This window comes from Muntiacus reevesi, chromosome 4 (assembly GCF_963930625.1).
Source record: "Muntiacus reevesi chromosome 4, mMunRee1.1, whole genome shotgun sequence".
NCBI lineage: Eukaryota > Metazoa > Chordata > Mammalia > Artiodactyla > Cervidae > Muntiacus > Muntiacus reevesi.
In genome coordinates, this window is record NC_089252.1 from 70,389,054 (window position 1) to 70,415,672 (window position 26,619).

At 47.8% G+C, this 26,619-nt stretch overlaps 1 protein-coding gene across 5 annotated transcripts in view; it reads left to right on the plus strand.

Annotated features, from left to right (window-relative positions):
- TRANK1 (tetratricopeptide repeat and ankyrin repeat containing 1) overlaps positions 1–26,301 on the plus strand; it is a 94,367-nt gene extending 68,066 nt beyond the window's left edge. For all 5 annotated transcript variants that reach the window (XM_065932996.1, XM_065932992.1, XM_065932994.1 and 2 more), the window contains 9 exons: positions 1,138–1,281; positions 2,733–2,889; positions 6,763–6,851; positions 9,567–9,670; positions 10,776–10,908; positions 16,632–16,777; positions 19,543–22,592; positions 23,838–23,933; positions 24,938–26,301. In XM_065932996.1, coding sequence (XP_065789068.1) covers positions 1,138–1,281; positions 2,733–2,889; positions 6,763–6,851; positions 9,567–9,670; positions 10,776–10,908; positions 16,632–16,777; positions 19,543–22,592; positions 23,838–23,933; positions 24,938–25,038 — 4,020 coding nt within the window. In that variant the 3' untranslated portion in view covers positions 25,039–26,301. The remainder of the gene's footprint in view (positions 1–1,137; positions 1,282–2,732; positions 2,890–6,762; positions 6,852–9,566; positions 9,671–10,775; positions 10,909–16,631; positions 16,778–19,542; positions 22,593–23,837; positions 23,934–24,937) is intronic.
- The last annotated feature ends 318 nt before the right edge of the window (positions 26,302–26,619 follow it).

Genomic DNA, 26,619 nt, shown 5'->3' on the forward strand with positions numbered 1-26,619 from the left:
CTCTATGGACTGTAGCCCGCCAGGCTCCTCGGTCCATGGGCTTCTCCAGGCAAGAATACCGGAGTGAGTTGCCGTGCCCTCTTCCAGGGGATCTTCCCAACCCAGAGATCAAACCTGTATCCCTTACATCTCCTGCATTGGTAGGTGGGTTCTTCATCACTCTTGCCACCTGGGGAGCCCCCCACCCCACCCCACTGATAACACAACTAGTAATTTTGCTGACATAAAGGCAAGACTATATATTTTATAGAATAGATGTAAAAATAATTTATGAATTAACAAATTTTTATCTTATTACTCATCTAAACATTGGTAACTATTCACATGTAACAACAGTAGTTAAATTTTTATTATCTTTGTTATTTGTGATTCTGAGTCATATGAAACCCAGAGCTTAACACAAATTAGTTTGTGTTTATATTTTTAGACATTTTTTATTGAGGCAACTTTGGCTTATAAGTTGCTTGTGTACAAGGTTGTATTTCTGCTTCTATTAACACATACCATACAGCATACTGACCACCAAAAATTTAGTTTCTGGGGCTTCCTTGGCAGACTAGTGATTAAGACTCTGCCTCCAGCGCAGGGGGTGTGGGTTCGATTCCTGGTAGGGGAACTAAGCGCCCACATGCCTTGAGGGCATGGCCGAAAAATAAAAAATATAAAATGAACCTTCAAAAACTTGGTTTCCACTTGTCACTATACAGTTGATAGCTTGCCATCTGTGACAACGTGGATGGACCCCGAGGGTACCACACTAAGCATCACCTGTGTCTTAACGACTGAACCTAAGTGGGATTTCTTAAATACATTGTGAATAGAGATGAGGACACTGGTTTCCCCTCTCCATTCTGTTTGTGAGCATGCTTTCAACAACAGGAAGCTCCGGCCCTAACATTTCTCCTGGAAGGGCCGAGTGTCTGGGGGTCTTTCCGGTAACTGCCCTGGTCCCTACCTGGGCCACCTGGGCTCAGACCCCCACTGAGGCCGTACAACAGCCCTGTCCTCCCGGATGGTACTGAAGGCCTGGCCCCTATGCCGGGCAAAGGGGACCCAGTTCTCCAGGAGGCCCAGGGAGGATGGGTGTATACTACGGAAGCATTTTCTGCTGGTCTTGCATTTGTCTTCATTGTTCAGGCTTACAAGGAATGGAAGATCATTTCTTCATTTACTCCATCCTCCGAGAGCAAAGAGGAAAGCCAGCCAATGATTGAGGTGCCCTTGGAAAATTGCAGCTCCTCCCAGGGCCGGGCTCTCCCAGTGAATCCGGAAATGTACAAGGTGAGTATCAGCCTGGGGTCCACAGGCGGGTTTGACGGGGAGCCAGTAAGCAGGGCTCGGCTGAGAAGACGGGGTTAGAGGCGGAGCCTGTGCTTCGAATCTTCCTGACTGTTAGCACCAGGGCTTGGAGGACAGGAAAGGAATGGAGCCCATCTCAGCGCCGGTGAGCCCTGCTTCTCAAAGACAGCCAGGCTTGATGGGGGGTACCACAGAAGGGTAGTACCTTCTGTTCACCTCTGGAACTCTATTCAGAAATGGGGAACTCAGAAGTGAAGTCCACGACTGTAGTCAGTGGAGACCGCTGTCTTCCAGCCTTGTTGTGAAGGGACCCTGCTTCCCTGAGCATCCCAGTTCCATCGCTCGGAAGGAGGCCAGAGATGAGAAGCTCTACGGAGTTCTTGAGAGGCGTCAAGAGTGAGGGCAACACTACAGAAAACCGAACCAACCAGACTGAAAGCTTTGGGAGAAACTATTGATACTAGCTTAGTTTTATGTCTCCTACAAAGTAGAAAACAAACAGAAGGGCAATTATCCGGCTGTTTCTATAAATATCTGGAAGGCTCTGCACATAGTTAAGTCACCACCAAGCTTTACAAGCCTCTGGGTGGGCACAAATCCACTGTTGTTTTAGCAGGATCTTAGTTCTCCAACGAGTGACTGAACACATGCCCTTGGCACTGAGAATTCAGAGTCTTTAACCACTACTTGTTTCATTGCTAAGTTATGTCCAACTCTTTCTGACCCCATGGACTGTAGCCCGCCAGGCTCCTCTGTCCATTGGATTTCCCAGGCAAGAATACTGGAGTAGGTCGCCATTTCCTTCTCCAGGGGATCTTCCTGACCAAGTGATCAAACCCAAGTCTCTGGCATTGGCAGGTAGCTTCTTTACTCCTGAACCACCAGGGAAGCCTCCTAACCACTAGACTACCAGGGAATTCTCACTGCTTCGATTTTAAAGTAAGTTACAATAGGAATTTCCCTGGTGGTCCAGTGGCTAAGATTGTGCTCCCAATGCAGGGGACCCAGGTTTGAATCCCTCGTCAAGAACTGGATCTCACATGCTGCAACTAAAGGTACCACATGCTACAACAAATACCCAGCACAGTCAAATAAAGAGAAAACATTTTAAAAAAGAAGTTACAGTCATTGGATAGGATGTGAGCATTGGGGTAAACGGAGTGAAAAATGCATGGGACCTCTCTGTAGTATCTTTGTAACTTCTTATGAGTCTGTAATTATTTCAAAATGGAGAAGCACAACAGGCTCAAGGGTGGGCCGGTGCTTCCCCGTCCTGTGGCCTCGGGGAGTTCCCCACATGTGCTCAAGTCTGAGCTGTACTTTGTGAAACTTACTATTTGAATATTTCTCCAAAGTGGGAATGAGCCCATTGAAGTGAGGCACCTTGTACTGTAGCCTCAAGACTCACGTCTTTGCATCGATCTTGTCTTTAGCTCCTCAATGGGGAGCTGAAGCAGCTATACACGGCCATCACCCGGGCTCGGGTCAACCTCTGGATCTTTGATGAAAACCCAGAGAAGCGGGCTCCTGCGTTCAGATATTTCATGAAGAGGAAATTTGTCAAGGTTGTGAAAACGGATGAAAACAAAGGTGAGCACTCAAAATATTCTGGCTGTTGGTGAGAATGCCTGTTACTCTTCACCTGCTCTGTGGCCAGGTGTAAAGGGTATAGTTTTTGGAAAGCACTTTTTCCCCCATATTCTTCTGAGAAATGAGTGTTCCTCTTTATTGCTAAAGTGCGTGGGAGAGTGGGGTTGTAATGAGATTGGGAGGGTTGACTCCTTCAGGAAGGACTGTTATTTGTCCTTTAAAGGTAAGAGTCCTGGGCAAAGGTTAGAGAAAATAGGCTTTCTTGGAAGAAGACAAATTTCTGTGGGCTTTTGGGCAGCTGATTGGCATTATCTATTAAGATAAAGAAAGCACATGTGTTTAACCCAGTAATTCCACTTCTAGGGATCCCTCCAGGGATACTCCTGTATAAAACCTCCAAGATAACAGTACATGCACCAGAGTGCTCATTACAGCCCCACTGATAATTGTAAGAAACTAGACATGACTTAAGTGTCCTTGAAGATGAAACCGTTTCCAGTGTTTCCTCGGTGTTGGACTGGTGGGTGTGAGGTTGTTAACTAGATATGGACCTCTTTAACTTTTCACCATTATACCCTTCTGTGCTGTTTGCCGTGTTTTGGTTTTTTTTTAGACCAACATTATCATGTATTGTTTTCATAATTTACAGAAGCTAGCTAATTAAAAAATGGAATGAAGTTCTCCTGATGGGATAACTAGGAGAGAAATAATCAACTCTCATGAAGGAGAAAGCTGTTCTCTTTCTTGTGGGGAGGCTGGCTCCTCCACGCCAGGGTGAATTCCTCCAAAGATGGGAGGAAAGTCCCAGGGTCCACAACAAACCAGTAAGCCGGTTTTATGGAGACTGTTTCCTGTTTCAGCCGAAGGCTCAGTCGGGGACTGGGGTTAGACGCTCTGTTTCTTGGGACCTGACCGTGGTGCTGTAAAGGGAAAAGGTGAAGATTTGAGGTTAAGCTGCCTTCTCATTAGAACTCTCCACCTGTGCAGCCACAGGGTTTAACTCAGCTCCCACTTTCTCTCCTGGGCCTCCACTTCCTCAACTATTAATAAAACCAAAATGAGTGGGTTGGCCTACCATGGTGGTTTTTATTCTTTCTGGCAGCTCATAGTCATTTTTTCCTCACAATCTGGCACCCGTTATAAGAGATCATCAAGATAGGCCATTTAAAACATTTTTTTATTTTATATTGGAGTATAGGTGATAAACAATGTTATGTTAGTTTCAGGTGTACGGCAAAGTGATTCTGTTATACATATACATGTATCTATTCTTTTTCAACTTCTTTTTTCCATTTAGTTCATTGTGTAATAATACAGTTCCCTGTGATTTACAATAGGTCCTTGTTGGTTATCTATTTCAAAGATAGCAATTTTTTTTTTTTAATTTACAAAATTAAAAAAAGAAAAGGATTGCCATTTATCTCTTGGCTACATGAAGAATACAAGAATCCAGCCTTCACTGTGAGTTGTGAGCTGCACGTGGTAAAGTCTGTTTGAGGACATCTGTTTCTATCATGCGGGGAACTGGGGATGAGCGTGGCGACCTTGCGGTTGGGGGCTTCTTCACTGCGCCCCGGCAGAGGTCGCCGGCCAGATGCAGGGATACTGCCGGGCTTTGCTGCGGGAATAAGATGTCACCTGGGCGCTCAGTGCTCGTGGTGTCACAGCTGGATGCTGCAGAGTCAGCTTTGCACACAGTTCATGGCCCCAGGGAGGGTCAGGCTGCAAGGATCAGCGTGTCCTTGTGCACCGTCTAGACAAAGCTGAGCTGCCTGCCTGGCTCCTTCGGTTGACATCCATTGCCCCGGGAGTCTCAGATCTTTCCGGCTTAGATTTGGCTTCAGTGTTTGCCAGATAGTCAGCCTTTCATGTTTCTCATGAAGCTGTGGACTCAGAACCCCCAGGGAGTGTCGATCCACGGCTGACGATGCTTCGGGGTCATCAAAAGGGGAGGGCCAGTGCAGTCACCACCAGCTGCTGAGGCTCATAGACGGGACCAACATGAGGTGGTTGCAGTAGTCTGAATCCACCAACAAGAATGTGTCGGATTGTGGGAATCCCTGGGTTGTCTGGTGGTTAGGACTGTGTGCTTTCACTGCTGAGGGGCCAGGTTCGATCCCTGGTCAGGGAATTAAGATCTCACAAGGTATATGACCAGGAAAAAGAAATAAACAATGTGTCAGATTGCTTCCTGTGATGAGGGCAAAGTGCACATTTGAAAATACTGTCACATCCCATCACCTTGTCTCTTGCTAAAGCCCAGCATGGGAGTTTGCCAAGAGCAATGTGGCTTTGGGTTTTCAAGGAGGCATTGGAAATTATTGTCTGTCTTCTAATTCATGGCCATAGGAAAGGAAGGTAACACAGTTCAGAAAACAAAGAGTATCCTTTCTCACCCCCACCTCCTTCTCCCCAAACCCACCGTGACCTGGTTTGGTAAGCTAAACTCTATGTTACGTGACTGCTAGACAGACAACACAGGTGTTCATCTGTTCCAGCCGTCCCAACCAAGTACCACAGACTGGGTGGTTTATACAGCAGAAATTATTGTCTCAGTTCTGGAGGCTGGAAGTCTAAGATCAATCAAGCTGTTGGTGGTTTGGTTTCTCTGAAGCCTCTCTTCTTGGCTGTGTGCTGTCTTTCCTCTGTGTCAGCTCTTGGTGTCTCTTTGTATGTGTCAATCTCTCTTTTCTTCCCTATTTTTTTTGGCCACATCATGCGGCATGCAGGATCTTAGTTCCCCGACCAGGGATCAGACCCGTGCCCACTGCAGTGGAAGCTCTGAGTCTTCACCACTAGATTGCCAGGGAAGTTCCTATAAGGATGGCCTTCTCATTCTAAGTCACTTGTGCGGTTTCCATGTCCCACTTCAGCTTGTGACCCTGTGGACCGTAGCCTTTATTTTGGACTGTAGCATGACTGCAGCCATGAAATTAAAAGATGCTTGCTCCTTGGAAGAAAAACTATGACCAACCTAGACAGCATATTCAAAAGGAGAGACATTACTTTGCTGACAAAGGTCCATCTAGTCAAAGCTATAGTTTTTCCAGTAGTCATGTATGGATGTTAGATTTGAACCATAAAGCTAAGCACCAAAGAATTGATGCTTTTGAACTGTGGTGTTGGAGAAGACTCTTGAGAGTCCCTTGGACAGCAAGGAGATCAAACCAGGCAATACTAAAGGAAATCAGTCCTGAATATCCACTGGAAGGACTGATGGTGAAACTCCAATACTTTGGCCACCTGATGCGAAGAACTGACTCATTGGAAAAGACCCTGATGCTGGGAAAGATTGAGGGCAGGAGGAGAAGGGAACGATAGGATGAGATTGTTGGATGGTATCACCGACTGGATGGACATGAGTTTGAGCAACTTTGGGAGTTGGTGATGGACAGGGAAGCCTGGCATGCTGCAGTCCATGGGGGTTGCAAATAGTCAGACATGACTAAGTGACTGAACTGAGCTGATTGGATCATAGCCTGCCAGGCTCCTCTGTCCATGAGATTCTCCAGGCAAGAATACTGGAGTGGGTTGCCATGTGCTCCTCCAGGGGATCTTTCTGACCCAGGGGTGGCACCTGTGCCTCTTATGTCTCCTGCATTGCAGGCAGATCTTTACCACTGTGCCACTTGGGAAAACCTGCCCTTCTTCTTATAAGGATGCCCATCAGATTGGATCAGGGCCCGCCCACATGGCCTCATTTTACCTTAACCACCTCTTTAAAGACTCTTTCTCCAAATATAGTCAAACTCCGAGTGACAAAGTTTAGGGCTTCAGCGCTTGAAATTTGTTACAGCAAAATCCGGCCCTTAACAGCAGGTTTCAGTGAAGGAATCTTCAGAGAGGCAAATACACGTTTCTCTTTCTTTTTAGACCTTGATGATAGCATGTTTGTTAAGACCTCGACCCCTGGGGAGTGGATCGCACAAGGAGATTACTACGCTAAACACCAGTGCTGGAAGGTAAGTGGTGAGTCTGCGTGTCCCGGGGCCTCATCGGGCCTCACCAGCCGGTCTCTTGTCACTACTTTTGTCCCCGGGATGCGGGGGGGAGGGGGGTCATGGGTCATGTTGCTCGTGCTGCTCTCGCTTCTGTAACATCAGGTCACCTGCCGTGCAGAGAGCTCCCTGTCCTCCTCCTCCCCATGTACAGTCAGGACAGCCTTTCATTTTGACCAAGTGCCAGCAGGTGATCACAGGAAGAGGGAGGGTCCCGGCCTCTACCTGCTGAGGATTCCTTCTATCGGGAGGGATGGGGAACAGGCTGCACTCCCCATGGGAGAAGCTGTAGAGCTGGGGGATGGGTACAGAGAAGGGTGAAAGCCTGTGGTCACCCCTGCTGTCGGGTGTGAGGGAGGAGAAGGCAGGTTGCACTGTGTGTGTTTGGCTGTGTCAGGATAGGATTTCCATAAACCTGCAGCTGCAGAAGCTGGCTGAGCCCGGAACTGTATTCACTGCCCTTCCTTGTTGTGATTGGCAAGGAATACTAAGCACCTGGCTGTTGTTATAAAACCAAGACTTTTTTTTTTTTCATAGAGGGTATATGGAGGGGCTGTGAGCAGTGGGTAGTGGGTATGAAACAGGAAAACTCTATTCACTCTTTCTCTTACTCCCTGCAGAACACAGCTGGTGTTCTACATGTTGCCCATGGATTTCCAATTCTTTGTCCCTTTGAAAATACCTTTTGGATGTTTGCCTTTAAAATCTTTCGAGGGGAGCGGCACGGATGAGACTGTTATCAAAAGCCTCCTGCTCACCTGAATTTATTTTGGCTCCGCACAAGGGCTTTGGGACTCAGGAGTCATACTGATTTTGGCTGCATGTCAGTGAGTGTCCCAGAACCACCGTACAAATGGAAACCCCTTGAGATTCATTCACTGAGCATATCCCTGCTGAGCAGTGAGCCCTACATTGTGTTTAGGTCGGGGGGATGGAACGGTAGGCATGACAGATGTACAGAAGAGGGCACGGTGCTAGCTGTTCCCCCGTGTCGTAGATGAATGACCAGCTGCCTTCAGAACCTACTATCGTGGATGGAGAAGCCAGGTGAAAGGTTGTTGCTGAATGATAAGACGCGGGATTCTTGGCCTCCGGAGGAGACGAATTCAATCCGGGGCCAGAGACGAGGCTGGATCGCTCAGAGCTTTTGTGTAATAAAGTTTTATTAAAGTATAAAGGAGATAGAGAAAGCTTCACATAGGCATCAGAAGGGGGCAAAAGAGTACCCCTCTCCTAGTCTTTAGCTGTATGTTATATAGTCACTCACAGTCTGTTAATGAAAAGAAAGGAATGTCATAAAATCTAGAATGGCACCAGATAATTTATCCCAGGCCATAAAACTATTGACTTGAATCTTGTAGAAGGGCAGAATACCAACAAATAGTTCTGTTTACATAGATTAGGGGAACAATACCTGAATAATGGGGTTCATTAACATAGCTTAAGACAACATTTCCATACGAAAAAGAAATGTATTGGTTAACTCAAGGTTTGAGAGTAGTTAGCTTTAGGTGAGACCAGGTGTCATGGCAACACAGAATGTTAAGAAAAACCTCCTTTTAAATTTGTATAGAGAAGGAAAAACAGATCGCTGGTTTGTTCTTTCCTGCCGGTTAAGAGAGATAAAAATGTCTGGCACTTACAGCCTCTTTCCTCCATTTGGAGACCCCTGGCCTTCCTGCCTGTTACCCTCTCACAGGGAAGGCTGCTCTGAGGGGAGCCTCGAGCTGGGACCCGTAGGATAAATGAAGTCAACCAGGCAGAGAAGGGATGGAAGAACATTTCGATCAGAGGGAAGAATGTGTGCAAAGGCCCTGTGGCAGAAAGGAGCATGGGACGGGTCAAGAATGAAAGGAGGCCCGCAGGAATGGGGAGTCTGGAACAGAGAGTCTGGTGGGGGGGGTGGGTAGGGGGAGGGATGATGTCCTATCCATGGCATCAGTAAATTGCACTTAATCCTTCCTTCCCTTGCCCACCCTGAGACCTGTTCTCTACATGCTGGGCAGAACATGAACATCTGCCTTGGAGACATGATGTCAGCAGCTTTCTGCTGGCAGGACACAGGCCGACTCCCCTGGGACAGAGATCTGCCACTTTCTATTTGCTCCACACAGGTCTGCGTGTGACAAAGGTCTGGTCAGTCATCTTCTGAGATGTGTGTTGGGACACCAGCTCTGTCCCCATTTCTACCCCAGTAGGTGTGCTACCGCTGTTCCACCAACCCTGCCCACTAGCCTTGGTTGTTACCGACCAGAGGGGACCTGTGTTGAACCCAGAAAAGCTGCTGGGTGACCTTGGGCCAGTTTGTTCATGTCCTTGACCTGAGAATGCTATCAAATACAGTGAGAAGGATGAAACGTCTCCTGCATGGCTGTTGAAGATTAGATTAGAGTGTTGTTATGGTGACCTGTAAAAGCGTGTGAAGTGCCTTTTCCATGGCTTCTGGGTGTTTCCAAAAAGAAGCTTTGAGTCTGAAGTCTTAACCGCTAACTCTATTGGGCTTTATCCTCTGTGGCTGTTTTCTTCAACATCTCAGCATCTTCCTGCCCCTCCTCTTGAATTCGGCTGCAGTGAGACCCGGTGCTTTGTCTGTGCCAACATGGAACAACACGTGCTCTAACTCATTCCTGCATCCTGTCCATGACCTTGCTGGGAATAGAAACCTCTGGTCTATTCCAGGTTGCTGCCAAATGTTACCAAAAGGGCGGCGCGCTTGAGAAGGAGAAGCTGGCTCTGGCCCACAACACCGCCCTGAACATGAAATCCAAGAAAGTCAGCGTCAAGTAAGAGTCCTGGGGGGAAGGGGGGACTTCCCTGGAGGTCCAGTGGTTAAGACTCTGCCTTCCAATGCAGGTGGTACAGGTCTGATCCCACATATGCCTTGAGGCCAGAAGCAGTACTGTAACAAATTCAATAAAGACTTTAAAAATCGTCCCTAGATGTTAAAGAAGGTGTGGTACATATATACTGGATACTACTCAGCCGTAAAAAGGAACGCATTTGAGTCAGTTCTAATGAGGTGGATGAAAAGTGAAAGTCGCTCAGTCGTGTACGACTCTGCAACCCCATGGATATACAGTCCATGGAATTCTCCAGGCCAGAATACTGGAGTGGGTAGCCTTTCCCTTCTCCAGGGAATCTTCCCAACCCAGAGATCGAACCCAGGTCTCCCGCATTACAGGCAGATTCTTTGTTGGCAAGCCCAAGAATACTGGAGTGGGTAGCCTTTCCCTTCTCCAGGGGATCTTCCCGACCCAGGGATCAAACAGGGGTCTCCTGCACCACAGGCAGATTTTTTACCGACTGAGCTATGAGGGAAGCCATAATGAGGTGGACGAACCTAGAGCCTGTTATACAGAGTGACGTAAGTCAGAAAGAGAAAAGCAAATGCCATATGTTAACACCTGTGTACAGAATCTAGAAAGCTGGTACTGATGAACCTATTTGCAGGGCAGGAATAGACACGCAGGCATAGAGAACAGACTTATGGACAAGAGCAGCGGGGGAAGGAGAGGGTGAGATGGAGACAGTAGCGTGGAAACATATACACTACCATGTGTAAAACAGATAGCCAATGGAAACTTGCTCTATGACTCAGGGAACTCCTTCTGGGGGTCTGTAACAGCCTAAAGTGATGGGGAACGGCGGGAGGTGGGAGGGAAGGAGGTGCAAGAGGGAGGAGACATGTGCTCACCTGTGGCTAATTCATGGTGATGAGTGGCAGAAATCAAACCAACATTGTAAAGCAATTATCCTTCAATTGAAAATAAATAAAATTTTAAAACAAAGAGTCTCAGGGGTCATTTCAGGTTTGCTCTGATGGGGGCCGCCAGTTCAGTCTATTGATGTCATAGCCCATGAAACTCTGTTCTGTCTCCCCCCTCCCAGGGAAAAGCAGGTGGAGTATTTGGAGCTGGCTAAAACCTATTTGGAGTGCAAGGAGCCCAAGCTGTCCCTTAAGTGTCTGAGCTACGCCAAGGAGTTCCAGCTGTGTGCCCAGCTGTGTGAGCGGCTGGGGAAGGTACGCCCGGCCCGCAGCTGCTCCTGGGAAAACTGGGCTCCGCTGGGCAAGGGGGAACCCCAGCCTCCTTCCTCCTGTATCAGGCAGGGCTCCTGTCCTCCCGAGAGAGGGGTTGGCTGTGTTGATTCTGTGGGTGGCCCTTATTTCTCCACTTGCTCAAAGATTTAGATGGTTGCAAGAACTGTGTGTGTGTGTGTGTGTGTGTCCATGTCTCTACGAACGTTTGTTACCCCTTATTAACCACAGGGAGGGCAAATGTTCACATAAGGGAAAACGGGTTTTCAAGTAGTCCTGCCTTCTCTTTCTCTGTGTTCAGTCTGGAGTCAGCCTGGGTGGACGGTCTGGCTCACACATACTGGTTTCTCTGTGTCCCAGCACTTACTCTAGGTCTGCAGGGACCAGTCTGGCAGCCGCTAGCCACACGTGGCTACTTAATGAAACATTTACGTTAATTACAGTGTAATAAAGTAAAAAATTCAGTTCCGAAGTCTTACGAGCCACATTTCAAGTGCATGCTGTGATGGAACATGTCGGTCATTCTAGAAGCGCCGGTGGAGAGGCTGGTGGTCCAGGACACAGGCCGTCAGCATGGTCGGTGGGCTGCATGGCAGGCTGCTGTCATCTGTAATGAGATGGACTCCCAGGGGGAGAGTAGGCACTTAGAGATTTTTATGGCCATTTGGCATTGCTCTGACATCCGAGTGCTGGTGATTTTCTTCGTCATTCATCTGTCTTCCTTTTTATAGAGATATAATTGATGTATATCCTTATATTGGTCTTAATTGCACAACACTCACGATTCACCACTAAGCTGTACTACACAATGATCATGGCGGTAAGTTTGGTTAATGCCCGTCACCACACATAGTGACGGTCTTTTTTTCTTACGATGAGAAAATCTAAGATCACCTTCATTTGTATGTGGGAGCTGAAAAATAAAACAAATGAACAAATAGAACAGAACAGGAATAGAATCGCAGATATAGAGAAAAAACCAGTGGTTACCAGCAAGGACTGGCAAAACACATGAAGAGGATTAAGAGGTACAAACCACCAGGTATAAAATAAGTAAGTTACAGAATATAATATACAGCACAGGGAATGTAGCCAACATTTTATAGTAGCTTTGTGTGGTGTGCAATCTGTAAAAAAAAGCAAATTCAGGTGTTTACACCTGAAACTAATATAATACTATAAATAAACTATATTACAATAAAAAATAAAATTTTTAAAAGATCTACTCTGTCATCAACTTTCAAATATACAATATTATTAACTAGTCAAATCCTGTACATGAAGCAGTTCATTTAAAATTTTTTAATTAAATTTTTTTATTGAAGTATAGCGGAAGTACAGTAATATTATGTTACAGTGCACAGTGTAGTGATTCCATTTTTAAAGGTTATACTCTATTTATAGTCATTATAAAGTACTAGCTATATTCCTCATATTGTACAAAATATCCTTGTGGCTTATCTTATACCTAATACTTTATACCTCTAAATACTCCCTTGCCCCTCCCCGCAAACTGGTAACCACTCTTTTGTTCACTGTATCTGTAAGTTTTTTATGTTTTATTCACTGGTTTGTTGTATTTTTTAGATTCCACATGTAAGTGATATCATACAGTGTTTTTCTGACTTTTTTTCACTTAACATAATGTCCCCAAGTCCATCCATGTTTCTGCCAGTGCAAAATTTCTTTCTTTTTTATGGTTGAATAGTATTCCATTGTATGTACCACATCTTTATTCAGTCATCTGTGGATGGACACTTAGGTCGTTTCCATATCTTGGCTACTGTAAATAATACGAAGCAGTTCATTTTACTGTACCTGTTGTGGTAGGTTGGATGTGAACCCATCTGGTCCTTAGCACGGGTGCTGTATTTCTGCCTGCATTGAGCATTATGACCCTCCAATAGGGGGCAGAGTATCTGTGTCTGTATGTGACCTGGAGGAACTCCTGAACCACGGCTTTGGGCAGGGTGGGGGTGGTACCTACTGGGAAGTTTGAAGTGTGGCCCCCAGTCAGTGTCAGAAAAGGTAAGGCCCTCCTTCTTCCCACGGCTGCCCGCCTCGCCCCATGTGTACTATGCAACGTGACTCCTTAGGATGTGGGAGATGGGGGATGGAAAGGGGATTTCAATGTGGATAGGAAGTTTGGATAGTAAGATTCCAGGAACTAGATGGTTTCCAAACTCTCCATCTTCCTTTGTCTCCCAGCCTTCAATCTCCAAGGCACCCCCTTGGGCCCTAAGCAGTGACAGCTGCAAGGGACAGACCTGAACCTGTCACTTTTCCCTATTTGCCTGGCAGTGCCCGTGCTGGCTGAGCCAGAGACCCCTCCTTGCCTGCTCATCTTGCCTCCCTGAGGCTGCCGAGCTTTGCCTCTGAAAATGAGATGGGGTCCAGGAGGGCAGATATCCAGCCCGTGTCCCCTTCTACGACCCCAGTCCCTTCAAGATGTGGAGGCCACCCTGTTCCTGGAGACATGCCTGCCAGCCTTCCTAACATCCCTAGGGTTGACCACTGGGGCCACCCCCTTCCGCCTTCTCTCCCTAACACATTCCAGTGTTTCTGAGCCCCATCCGGGGAAGAATCTGGTCCCTTTCTTTGCTCAAGGCCCTCCCTGGAAGGATGTTCAACCCTCAGCCACTGTCAGACCTCTTGTGGTCATCTAGCAAACTAGCCAGCATGATACACATTGACCATCTTTTGCAAAATCCCTAGGCTAAACGGCCTCTCTGTTCCCTGCCCCCAAACGTGTGCTGATCCTGGGGAGAGGGTGGGTGAGGGGGGCCATGGGAGCAGGAGGTTTCCTTTTAGGGATTCCTCTGCTTTGCCTGCCTGCTGCATCTCTAAAGAGCAACACGGTTTCCCTGGAAACTGCTCAGGGCCCTTGCTCTGGGTGGTGGAGCTCAGAGACCCGCTTGGGGGCCTGCTTAAAACAGTCAGCCCTCCTCTCTCTTGATCCAGTTGGGTGCACGCTTGCACCTAAGGGGGCCTATGTTCTTCCCAGGGGGTTTCTTTCTGAGTAGTCAGCCTTGTTGAGGAGAGGAAAAGGTGGCTAGAGGTGATGATTATGGAGTTTGATTGACATGGCAAGATGGGTCTGGGAGTTCCCTGGTCTGTGAGGTCTCTGGATGTAGCAAAAATGCACACCTGAATCTTGTTCATAGTTTGGCATTTTGTGTTGCTTCTCTTCTTAAGTAAAACCCAACTGAGGTTTATTAGAGGGTCTGGCGAATTGCATTTTTTTGTCCCCTTGTGATTCTGTTTTCTCTTGGGAACTCGGATGCAGCCAGTCGAGTTAGGAAATGAAATATTCAACAAACAGGTAGACCCCTGCTCCCACCCGGGGGTGTGCCGGGTACTGTGGGTGCTTGGTGGTCAGCAGGCCGCAGAGCGGGGGCCTCTGCCTCTATAGTGTCCCTCTCTGGCGTGGGACGGAGATGACAGAGCCAGTAGCACAGAGGATGTCTGCAGGGATGAGGGCTGGCAGAGGGGACAGAGGATGTCAAGTGTTGGCTGGCTTTTAAGAATTTTTTTTAAAATGTGGACCGCTTTAAAAATCTTTATTGAATTTGTTACAGCATCGTTTCTGTTTTATGTTTGGGTTTTTTGACTTCAAGGCATGTGGGGTCTTGGCTTCCCAACCAGGGATAGAACCCGCCCCCCCACCCCCACTTGCATTGGAAGGCGAAGTCTTAACCACTGGACCCCCAGAGAAGTCTCATGGTGTTACTGTTTGAGATGGAGGCAGGGTCGGGGAGCTGACTTTTGCACAGAGATCACGATAGCTGGAGGGCGTTGCAGACAAAAGCCCCCAAGGTGGGAGAGTGTGGTCGAGTTTGAAAAACAGCAAGGAAGCCAGTTTGACCGGAGCAGAGGGAGTGGGGTCAAAATGGTAAAATGAGCCAGAGAGGATGGCTAGAACAAGTCAGCTAGAGTCTCGTGGTTCATGGTGTGCTCAGCTGTGTCCGGGGACTGTATCCCTTGAGGCTTCTCTGCATGGAATTTCCCAGGCAAGGATACTGGAGTGGGTTGCCGGTCCATGGTAGGGACTGGATTTGTTCCGGCATGAGGGGGAGCCAGTGAAAGTTCTGATTGGAGGAATGATGTGAAACAACTTACTGGAATACTCCACAGAGAATTCGGTAGGCAGTAGAAGCAGAAAGACCAGTTAGGAGGGTCGAGTAGTGGCTTAGGCTCAGAAGTTGCAGCTTGGGTTGCCTCCCCGGTGGTGCAGCTGCTGAGAAGTCCTGTCCAGTCCAAGAAATGTCGGGAGAGCCAAGTCAATGGGATTCAAGTTTCCCCCACTGCAAATTGCCAGTTCATGCCCTTTGTCTAGCTTTCTCGAACATCTTTTTCTTATGTTTGCAGGAATCCATCTTATGTTCTAGACCTGCCTACTCTAGTATAGGAGCCAGTGGCCACATGTGGCAATTTATATTAAATTTAACTAAATTAAACTTAAAAAATGTAGTCCCCTGTTTGCACTGTCCACACGTTCCCTGTGCCCACTGTTCACATGTGTCTGGGTGCTTAGGCGCTCAGTCATGTCTGACTCTTTGCGAGCCCATGGACTGTAGCCTCCTCTGTCTGTGGAAGTCTCCAGGCAAGAATACTGGAGTGAGTAACCTTCTCCAGGGGATCTTCCCAACCCAGGAATCGAACCCAGGTCTCCCCCATTGCAGGCAGATTCTTTACCATCTGAGCCACCCGGGAAGCCTCGACATGTGTCTAGGGGATACAAAATTGGTCAGATAGATGGATAAACAGATATAGAACATTTCCATCTTCACAGAAGACTCCCTCTGACAGTGCTGGTCTATATATAATGTTTCCGTTCTCTTTGTTAACTTCCTTTCACACGCCCTTAGTTGAACAGTTGAGATGTACAGTTGACCCTTGAACAGTGTCGGAGTTGAAAATCCACATATAATTTATACTTGTCCCTCTGTATCTGAGGTTCTTCTGTGTCCTCAGTTCCACAGCAGGAATTCAACCAACTGCAGACCATGTAGCACCATAGTATTTATTAGTGAAAAAAAGAATCTGTGTGTAAGTGGACCCATGTAGGTCAAATCTGTGTTGTCAGCTGTAATCAAATCCATCAGTATCTCCCCCGAAGTTTGTGTGTTTTGAGTTTTGTTGAAGACTTTCTTGATCTCAGAATCACAGAGATATTCTCATACATTCTCCTCCAGTGGAGCTTTCCTGGTGACTGAGACAAGTTAAGAATCTGACTGCAATGCAGGAGACTTGGGTTCGATCCCTGATGATCCCCTAGAGGAGGAAACAGCAACCCACTCCAGTATTCTTGCCTAGAGAATGCCATGGACAGAGCCTGGAGGGCTACAGTTCATGGGATAATAACGAGTGAGATAGGACTTAGCGACACACACACACACACACACACACACACACACACACACACACACACACACACACACACACACACACACACACACACACACCTCTCACTTAGATCTTTAACCACCTGGAACTTCTATTTGTGTATGGTGTGAGGTTGGAATTTCACTTTATTTTTCTTCATGAAAAGAATTAGCTTTCCTAAATTACCTAGGTTTTAGTGTTTTTCACCCGATTCGAACAGATTCCAGACATACAATCATCCTCTTTATTATTCATGGTTTTGGTTTACTTTTAAGATGAAAATTTGCTATAAATATTCTGAATAAAGTTTTACTCTGTCCTAGGTAAAAGATGCTGCCTATTTCTATAAGCGAAGTCAGTGTTACAAAGATGCTTCCCGATGCTTTGAGCAGATTCAGGAGTTTGATCTAGCCCTCAAAATGTACTGCCAAGAGGAGCTGTTTGAAGAAGCGGCTATGGCAGTGGAAAAGTAGGTGATTTTATTCTCTTCCTCCCTTTTCCCTATCCCCAAGCCCTGCTTTTCCGTTGCACCTTGGGGAGGTGTTATCTTGCTCTTCTTTTTGTTTTTATCCCTGGCCATGAGGCTTGTGGGAATCTTACTTCCCCGGCCAGGGATCAAACCCGTGCCCCCTGTAGTGGAAGCACCAAGTCATAGCCACTGGTCCACCAGGGAAGTCCCTGTCTTGCTCTTCTGAAGTGACTTGACCACGTCACCCTCCTTACACTTGAGTGGTGGCCTTGATGCTGAGTCAAGAGTTCCTTGAACACAGTGTCATGAGGAGAAGGGGCAGAAGAAGATGAAGGATGTATTGCAAGTGTGTATATCACCTGCCCAGCAATTTCATGGTTGATAGTCTGACCTTTCCGCCTTTACCGGCTGAGTTGACAGTTTCACTGATGTGGATGGATAGAGGTCAGAGTACTAGTGGGCAGTCAAAGCTGTGCTTCATCATGATCTACTGGCAGACACTCAGCCAGGCCCTGATATGTATGTCCATGCCCGTAGTTGTAGGACACACAAGTTTCATACATGACCCAGAGGAGCCTCCTTGAGCCTTCAGCCTAACTGATGTTCCAAAGATGAAGTGGAGACAGATGGGGTTAACGGCTGATAAGGACTCTAGAAACATCAGACCTCCTGATGCCTCCTGGTAGGAGGTCTTCCAGGTGGAAGGAGACAGTTAGAATTGCAGAGGCTGCTGTTCTGCATTTCTGCTCAACAGCTCCTGGAAAAGTAAGCTGTGGCTTGGTTCTGTATTTTCTTTGCTTTCTACCAAATTATACATGTGATAAAATGAACGGGATTGACCAGGTGTTCAAGCTCTATATTTTTAAGTTAGCATTTATTAAAGTATATCATATGTTTTTAAAAAGTGCATTATTTTCACAAGGTAAATACACTTGTATAACCAGTACCTAGATAACGAAATTGAGTTTTATATTTAGAAATGGAAAAATAAGTGTGTAGTGTCACAGCTGGTAAACAAGCATATTTCTTTATCCAGGTCTTTGGTGCTATTATGCATAAGATATACACAGCATATAGTCAGCTCAGGCTGCCATAATGAAATGCCATAGCTTGGGTGGCTTAAAGAACAGAAATTTATTTTCTCATAGTTTTGGAGGCTAGAAGTTCACAATCAAGGCTCCAGTCAATTGGACTACTAGTGGAGCTCTCTTCCTTCCCTATCTGGTGTCGGTTCTTATAAGGACACTAATCCTATTAGATCAGGACCCCGCCCTTATAACCTCAATTAACCCTAATTACTCCCTTAGAGGCCTCATCTCCAAATACAGTCAGACTAGGGGTTAGGATTTCAACATATGAATTGTAGGGGTCACAAACCATCAGTCCATAACAGGATGCTGGTTGTGGCATTGATTGTGTACCCAGTTGTCAGGGTGCTATGTACTCTGAGTAATTGACCAGGCCAATTCCCTTGTGAGGCCATATGATGAAAGCAATTGAGAGGGTTTTGGGGTTTTTTTTGTACTTTCAATTATTTTAATCTTCTGTTCTCACTTTGCCAGGATAGCATTGAATAATCATTCCTTTTTCCCCAGAAACATTTTTTAAGGTCTCTCATTATTTTGTTTATCTTTATCAGCTTTCCTGAGATATTGAATGAACTCTTTAATGATATGTTGAGTTGAGATCTAAGTGTTGTCTGTACTAATTGGAGCCTAGCACTTGATTTATCAGAGTCTTTTGAATGCTCTACATACTGGATGTAGAATTCAATTGCTAGCTGGCCTGACTTAACATGTAATGAGAAGTTTTTATATTTGAAAGCCAAATACCTGGCTAGTTCCTTAAACAGACTGTAAATACCCTCTATTCTATCAGACAAAGCTTATGAGAGGGGCTCATCCTCAGTCACACCCGTTCAAAGAGGTCCTGTTATAAGAGGGGATCTGATGTTTGTAGGATGACCCCAGGGCAGCAGGAGGTTCCTGGGCATCTCTGGTTGTGAGGAAATATGTTTTGTCCCCTGCAAGAGTTCAAAAGTAGGCATGTTTCACTGGATTGGCCCAGTGCCTTGAAAATTGGTATGTGGGATATACTCACTTGAATCAACAGTGTCAAAGGGAACTTGACTTCAAGACTTCATTCATCTCACACTAAATCAATCACATGCATTCTTGGTAAAAAGAGAAAAGTGACAAGTTGGATAATAAGGGGAAGACTGATGTAATGGCTGGTGTGTCTGCAGCCCCCATTTCCACACTTTCCTTTATCAGGTATCAGCCACCATAGGCTGTATACCCAAAATGATTAGCAAGCTCTTATGCAAATTTAAGGGATTTTTTTTCCCCCCAAGAATAATTTTGACTATGAATACTTTATGCCTTACAGGTTGACTTGTAACATAACTGTCACTTGCCTAGGATGCAACTCTATTACATTCTTTTTTTCAATTTTTTTTTTAATATTTATTCTTTTTCGGCTTTGTTTGGGTTTGTTTCTTTTTTCTTTTTTAACTATTTTCTTCTTTTTGTGCAACTCCACTATATTTCATTAATTAAACATACTCGTGCTGGGTTCCTTTGGGGAATAAAGAATTAATTTTATAGTATCAAATGAAGTCTTGATAAAGATGCTGGCTAACTTTAGGTCCAGTTTGGTGGGTCCTATCTACAAGTGGTCATTTTATGTAAGTTGCTCTGTTCTGCACTTTATAAATTTTATACGGGGTGATGCTGAGTTGACATCGGTGTTGTCTGTCTTTGCAGGTATGAAGAAATGCTAAGGGCCAAGGCCCTTCCTGTCTCCAAGCTCTCCTATTCTGCCAGCCAATTTTACTTGGAAGCTGCAGCCAAGTACCTGAGCATGAATAAAACGAAGGAGATGATGGCTGTGCTCTCGAAGCTTGACACCGAAGACCAGCTGGTATTCCTGACATCTCGAAAGCGGCTGGCGGAGGCCGCCGACCTGCTCAACAGGGAAGGTCGGAGGGAAGAGGCTGCCCTGCTGATGAAGCAGCACGGCTGCCTCTTGGAGGCTGCCAGGCTCACCGCTGACAAGGACTTCCAGGCCTCGTGTCTTCTAGCGGTTGCCCGTCTCAACGTGGCCAGGGATTCTGACGTCGACCTTACCAAGACCATCCTCAGAGAAGCCCTGGACCTCTGCCATCAGACCAACCAGCTGTCTGGCATCGCCGAGGCCCACTTCCTGCAGGGGGTGATCATGAGAGATTTCTTGAAGCTCAAGGATGCTTTCCTGAAGTTTGACACCCTCAACCACTCAGCGGGGGCAGTGGAGGCGCTCTACCAAGCCACCAGCCGCTGTGAGGTCCAGCCCGAGGAAGTCCTGGCTCTGGCTCCGGGGGGCCTTGGAGTCCTCCTCGATCTGGTCAGGGCCCTCAGAAAAGTGACCACCAATGCCGAGAAGGAGATGGTCAAGTCTTGCTTCGAGTTTTTTGGGATCTCGCAGGTGGATGCCAAGTACTGTCAGATAGCTCAGAACGACCCTGGACCCATATTACGCATCATTTCTGACCTGGATTTGAACTTGAAGGAGAAGAAAACAAAAGACCATTTCTTGATAATGATGGATCAGGTGAAATTAGCCCTAAACAAGCACCTTCTGAGCAGGCTATGTCAGATCACAGAGAGCCTGCTTTCGAAGACCTACCCGGGTGTTTGCATGAAGTTTGTCGTGGGCTTAAAATGTGAGGACGGATGCTGTGAAGACTTCCACAGGCCTTTGCGGCGTCACGAGGCCAAGTGTTTGGTCCAGTCAAAAATACACCTGGTGGCCATCAAGGGGTTACTGTTGGAAGCCAAAAGAGTATTTCCTAAAGTCTTAGCTGAAGAACTTGAAGAGATCGATTACATTTTGTCTCTGGACAAGCACGGCCTTTGCAAATCCTTGCTGAATGTCGTCTTCCCTAAGCATTTCCACCAGCGAGTGTTGTCAGAAAACCCTATGGCGTGCAAAGAAGTCCTCAAGCCACATTACAAATCCTTCCGATCCTACAGGTCTGCCCTGAAAGAGTACATCCACGTCCTGTTTCAAAACGAAAGGGCCCGAAGCCGCCGGGAGTCCACAGACCTGTGGCTGAGCGCCATACAGGCTTTTCTTCTGTCTTCCAGCTACCCCGATGAGCTCGACAAGCTGCTCCACCAGGAGGAGGACCAGTACAACCGGGAACTCAAAGCCCTGCAGTCTGAACAAGAGAAAAGGGGCAGGGACAGAGGCAGCAGGATGAAAGGAATAGAAGGGAAATTCGGCATGCTGGCGCCCAACAAGGATGACGAGAGCGCGGAGAAGCCCCACCTATGCTTCATCCGACTGCTGCAGGACTCCATCCACCAGTTCTACGTGTGCAGGAACCCAGAAGACTTCAAGAGGCGCTTTTTCCGTTTCATGAATGTCCTGGTCAAGAGGTGCAAAGAGCCGCTGATCCCCAGCATCGGGAACACAGTGGCCCTGCTGGAGTTCCAGTTCATCCACTGCGGGGCGGTCCTGGCCCGCCTCTGGAAGAATGCCGTCTTGTGCCTCCCGAAGAGCTACATCGCGCTCTTGCATTACTGGGAGTTCCTGTTCAGCAAGAAGGACCGGGAGCCCGGGGACGTGTTCGCCATCATTCAGGAGTACAGACCCAAGGACCTGACCAGGGCCATTCAGAAGTTCCGGTTCCACCTGTCCTACCTCGTCAAGGTGCTCTGCGGCTGCGAGAATGCCAACTTCAACGTCCTGCTGGACGCCTTCAGCGACATCGACTACGTGATGTCCGGGGAGGCCGAGCGGACCCTGGTGCTGTGCCTGGTGATGCTGGTGAACACCGAGGGCGTGCTGCAGCCATCCTGCAAGCCTCTCCTGTCCAGCCAGTTCCAGGAGCTCGAAGCCAGGCTGCAGCTGCTGGGCATGGAGTGCCCGGGACAGGTCCCGGAGCGCCTGCTCAGGGTGGTGAAGCGAGTGCGGCTGGCGGTCGACGTGAAGTCTGTGGCGGAGGCGCTGCAGGACCTGCTCTTTGAGCGGGATGAAGAGTTCTTGATGGACTGCCACTGGCAGTGGGACAGCGGGCACGCCAAAGGGACCGCGGTCCGGGGCCTCTACCACGAGGAGATCAGGCTGAACCGCCTCTTCCCCGTGGATCCCGTGGACTGCTTGGCCGAACCCGAATACGAGGTCGGCCAGGACGAGCCGGAGGAGCTGGCCTTGGAGGGGGACCATGTCCTCGCCTCCATCCTCTCGCAGAAGCAGCGGAGGGCTTCCATCCGCCGGAAAATGCGGAGGGTTTGCCTCGTGGTGTCTTTGTGCATCAGATGGAAGAGAGGAAGGGCGGGAGGCCAGGCCGAGCACTTCAGGGAGGAGGGCAGGGAGCCCGCGGCTGGGAACTTCAAAAAGGCTGACGTGGACCGGACCCAGTGCGACCTGTGCGGGGTCAAGTTCACCCGCGGGCCCGAGAACTATTTCACCCCAGATCAGGCATTTGAGGGTGCGGCTCCCGAGGCTGTAGCCCTTTCTGGGGCAGAGCTGGAAGATGAGCAAGGTTGGGAGAGGAGCAGTGAGTCCTACGAGCAGCACATCCGCCTGGAAAGCCACCAGACGCAGCAAGTGGCCTACCAGAGGTACTTGGAGTTTTTCCGTGAGAAGGTGGACCCGGCGATGGAGGAAGGCAAGCTGGTGGTGCAGGATATGGAGCAGAGCACTTGGGGTCGCAGACACCTGGGCGCCAAAGAGCACAGCCATGTACTGCAGAGGAAGGTCCAGGAGAACATCAAGAAGGTCTCCGACTCAGTGGAGGACCTCTACAGGCGGAAGGCCTGGGCTGATGGTAATGGTCCTCGAAAGGCGGGCCCAGATGGTGGCAGAACCTGGGCTTTGAGGACTTGTGTCCAAGTCGGGCCCCTTGGTAGTGAGGTCTGACCTGGGGGTGCTGGTATCTTGGCAGTAGCAGAAACACAAGTGAGGACCACGTTTTCTCCAGTCCCACCAAAGACCCATTCCTTGGATCACCCCTCCCCCAGTTAAACAATGTGTCATAATCTTAGGGCATGATGGTTTCCCCTGGCATGACAGAAAAGGGTTTGCTAACCAATGCTATGGAGAAGATAGAAGGAGAATGCTTCCAGCCTTGAGAAAATTCTTTAAACCTTCCTTGATTCGTTCATTCAGGGATTTCTTAATCACCTGCTATGGGCTGAACCCAATCTAGTGGCTCAGACGGTGAAGAATCTGCCTGTAATGCAGGAGACCTGGGTTTGATCCCTGGGTGGGGAAGATACCCTAGAGAAGGGACTAGCTACCCACTCCAGGATTCTTGCCTGGAGAATTCCATGGACAGAGGAGTCTAGTGGGCTGCAGTCCATAGTGTCATGAAGAGTCGGAAACGACTGAGCAACTAACACTTTGACTTGACTAAAATCTAGCCTGCATACCTGGTCCTTCCCTTTTAGGAGGGTCCTCACACCACACCCAGTGTGAGCCTCTAAAAAGAATTCTTATGTGATCTGTAAATCAGATATCCTCTGACATCCTTATTAGTTACATCTTAGCGACACTGGGCACAAGTTATGTATGTTGTTGCTTAGTCGCTAAGTCATGTCCGACTCTTACAACCCCATGGACTGTAGCCAGGCTCCTCTGTCCGTAGGGTTTCCCAGGCAAGGATACTGGAGTGAGGTGTCATTTCCTTCTCCAGGGGATCTCCCCAACCCAGGGATCAAACCGCATCTTTTGCATTGGAAGGTGGATTCTTTACCACTGAGCCACGAGGGAAGAGGGAAGTTATGTATAAAATTAGTGAAATTGTATGTCTTTAAATCATTCTAGAATTCAGACAGTCCAGTTGAAGGTAAGAACAGTTTGAAAAGCTTCCTCCAAAGGCTTGCTATGGGCAGTCCCTCCAGACAGGGACATGTAGTTTCTGCTTCTGGTGGCAGACAGCGGCCTTTCACTGCCCTTCTCAGAGGAAGCAGAGACAAGATCCTGGGAGGTGGGGGCTTTGACTCTTAGTACTGAGCATCCTCATCCCTACAGCCGCCCCTTCACTCAAAACCCTGGTTCTTTGGTTCTCTAGCGGAGGAAGTCATGGCTCGGCTGGTCAACATGCTGATCCCGTCCGTCAGGGATGCACAGGAGTGGCTGAGGAAAACACAGCTGCACCAGGAGGAAGGTGAGGACTCCTCCGTCCCAGGGTGACGCTCTGGGTCTCGTGGCCCTTGGTTCTGCTGACTCCCAGGTCAGTCTGCAGTGCGGCCGCCTGTGTTGTGAGCAGTGGTCGCTCACTATCTGGGAACACCGCCCCCAGCAACTCTGATCAGTAGCAGCAGAGCGACTGGGCTCCCCCATCTGACTGTGAGGGCTGTTCCTTGGCTTCTTGCTTTTCCCAAAATCTTTGCTACTCATGAGGTGTTACCAGTGTCTCTGTATTACTTCTCGTACTCCGTACAGTGACTCCCAGGATGGGCAGAGTGTATCCCTTGATAAATGTTTGCCTGTGCAAGTCCTTCTTGTAATTCCGTGAGTGTATTTACATATTGAGCGTCTGGAATGTATTAGCACTGTTCTGGGCTTGGGGATATAAAACAACTTTGTGAACTAAACAAAGTTCTTTGGGGAAACTTGCATACGTCTTCCTTCAGAGAATTTAAAGCTGGTAGAGAGTGAGCCTGGGTTTCTTTTCTGACAGAATCTTCTTGCTGACTTCTGTATGATCTGGAAAGCCTCCCCCTCTTGGTAGTATCTTTCTTCTTCATCCTCCTAGTGTTTCAGTTGTCCCAGATTGCCCTTCTGTGAGTCCTTGTGACCCAGATGCTACTGGAAAATCCAAACCCTGGAGCTGGGGAAAACTGGGAAGGACTTGACACAAGGGTCTCTGCCAATAATCTTTAGATTTTAGTCTCTGATGGCACTCTGATTTTTTGTGATTACTTCAAACAGAACATAAGGTGTGGTTCAATTTAGTTTTTGTTGGACTTATTTTTCATTTAAAGGGCCTCTAAAAGAAGGGGAGAGGAGCTAGCCTGTGAAAGAACGTTCTGGAGAAGGGTGTTTACTCTAGCTTTTTTTTTTTCTTCTTTTTTTTCAACATTAGATGTTATTAGGGTGTTATTATATATTGCAGTAGAATGAAAAAGCAATCACCATTCTGCTTTTTTTTTTTTGCTTTTTAAACAGGTGTCGTTCAGGAAGATGTTTACGAAAATGAAGTGGAAGACTTTGGTGAGCTTCGTCCCAGAAGGCGTCCTCGGAAATGTGCAAAGCAGAAGAAGCACTAACATCCACATAGCTGCTGCTGCTTAAACCTTCAGAACGTTCCATCCTGACAGAATCCCAAGTGCTGGGGCAGAAGAGGAAAAGAATATACATTAACAGCGAAAGTGGGATGAGGGGTCTAACATCACCTTTGCTTTTCATCCTTATTATTTCTCTCTCTGTGGCGGCTTAGGGTCCACTGCTTCCTCAGAGAAGGGACCTCTTAAGTGCTTTGCCAAGTTTGAGTCCAGCAGGACTGGTTCTCCCTAAAACAAGCTCAAATGACCAGAGTCATAGCCGCAGGAAACCTTGGGACCCACCCCCCGCCCCCCGAGGCTCCCAGGTTCTCTGGCTCATCATCACCATGACCCCAGTCAGTAGCAGGTACACCCCGCACCTCAGTGTTACCGCTGCCCTGGCCTGAGAACCATGCCCTTAGCCTTTTCTCTCCGTGGAAACTTTTCTGCCTGCCTTGCCGCCATTTGTTGAGATCATTCTCAGCCACCTGTGCAAGTGGCTATTAGACTACCTCAGAATGTAGTCAAGAATTCCTCATCTCCTTGGGGAGCAGCCAGCCTCAGGACCAACTCCCTGGAAGGAGAGGCTGGGGGATGTTGCTGAGGTGGGTTCCCGGCCTATCTCTCCAAAGTTGTCTCCACCCTCTCTTGGCTCTGGTGCAGACATTCCAAACAGTGTTTTGTGTGTAGCCCTGTCTGTCTTGTTTCCTTGGGTCTCTGTGGCAAGTCGCCCTAGCTGACCTTGACATTCTGATGAGTTTCCCCGCACTGAGCTCCCCGCCGGGGCAGATTCATAGGAATTTGGCTGCGAGTCACTGCCCCATGGCTTGCAGGTCCGGGAAGAGGAGGGGATCGTGGGCCTGTTTGCAGGAGGCCACTGCTGCCCGCCGAGCCATCGGTCTGTCCCTTTCCAGAAACCCACCTGCCTCTCACCATCACTGCCCTCCCTGCCCCCACTCCTGAGCCCACCCTGGTGCCAAAGGTCAGGCTCACGTGAGTCAGTCGCTATTTCCGCATCACCACGGAACCTGCCTTCTCCCCTCTCCCCGAGCCGCTGCCGCTTTGGCTGCTATTTTCTCTTCATTGTCTTTCTGAAAGGACTCTTGTTTCCTTGAAATGTAAGGTTTTTAATTTTTATTAGGTTATGGTTCTAATTTTTATTCCAGGTGTTTTTATAAACTTCATTTGCCAGAAGAAAAAGGAGAAGAAAAAAAAAAATCAAATCTTGCTGTACGATCACATTTTTATAAAGTTAAATCATTTCTCTTACATGCATGTGTCCACTTGTTTATTTCTCATCTCTTTACTTAGAGACTCAAGGGGTGCATCTTAAAACTTGGTAAATCGGGGCAGGGGAGGGTTGTGTCCAGCTGGTGGCTACTGATCCAGACAGAAGCTTGCTGTGTTTTCTGAAAATGAGAAATCCAGGGGCCCAAAGACCCACAGCTGGTTGCACCATCTCTTGCAGACCTGTGTAAATTCTTTCTCTTTGAGTGTTTCCACACAGACAGGGTTCTAAACGGGTAACAGGAACATTACCCTGGGAGACAGGAGAGCCAGCCTTGAATCCTGGTCCTATCCCAAGGA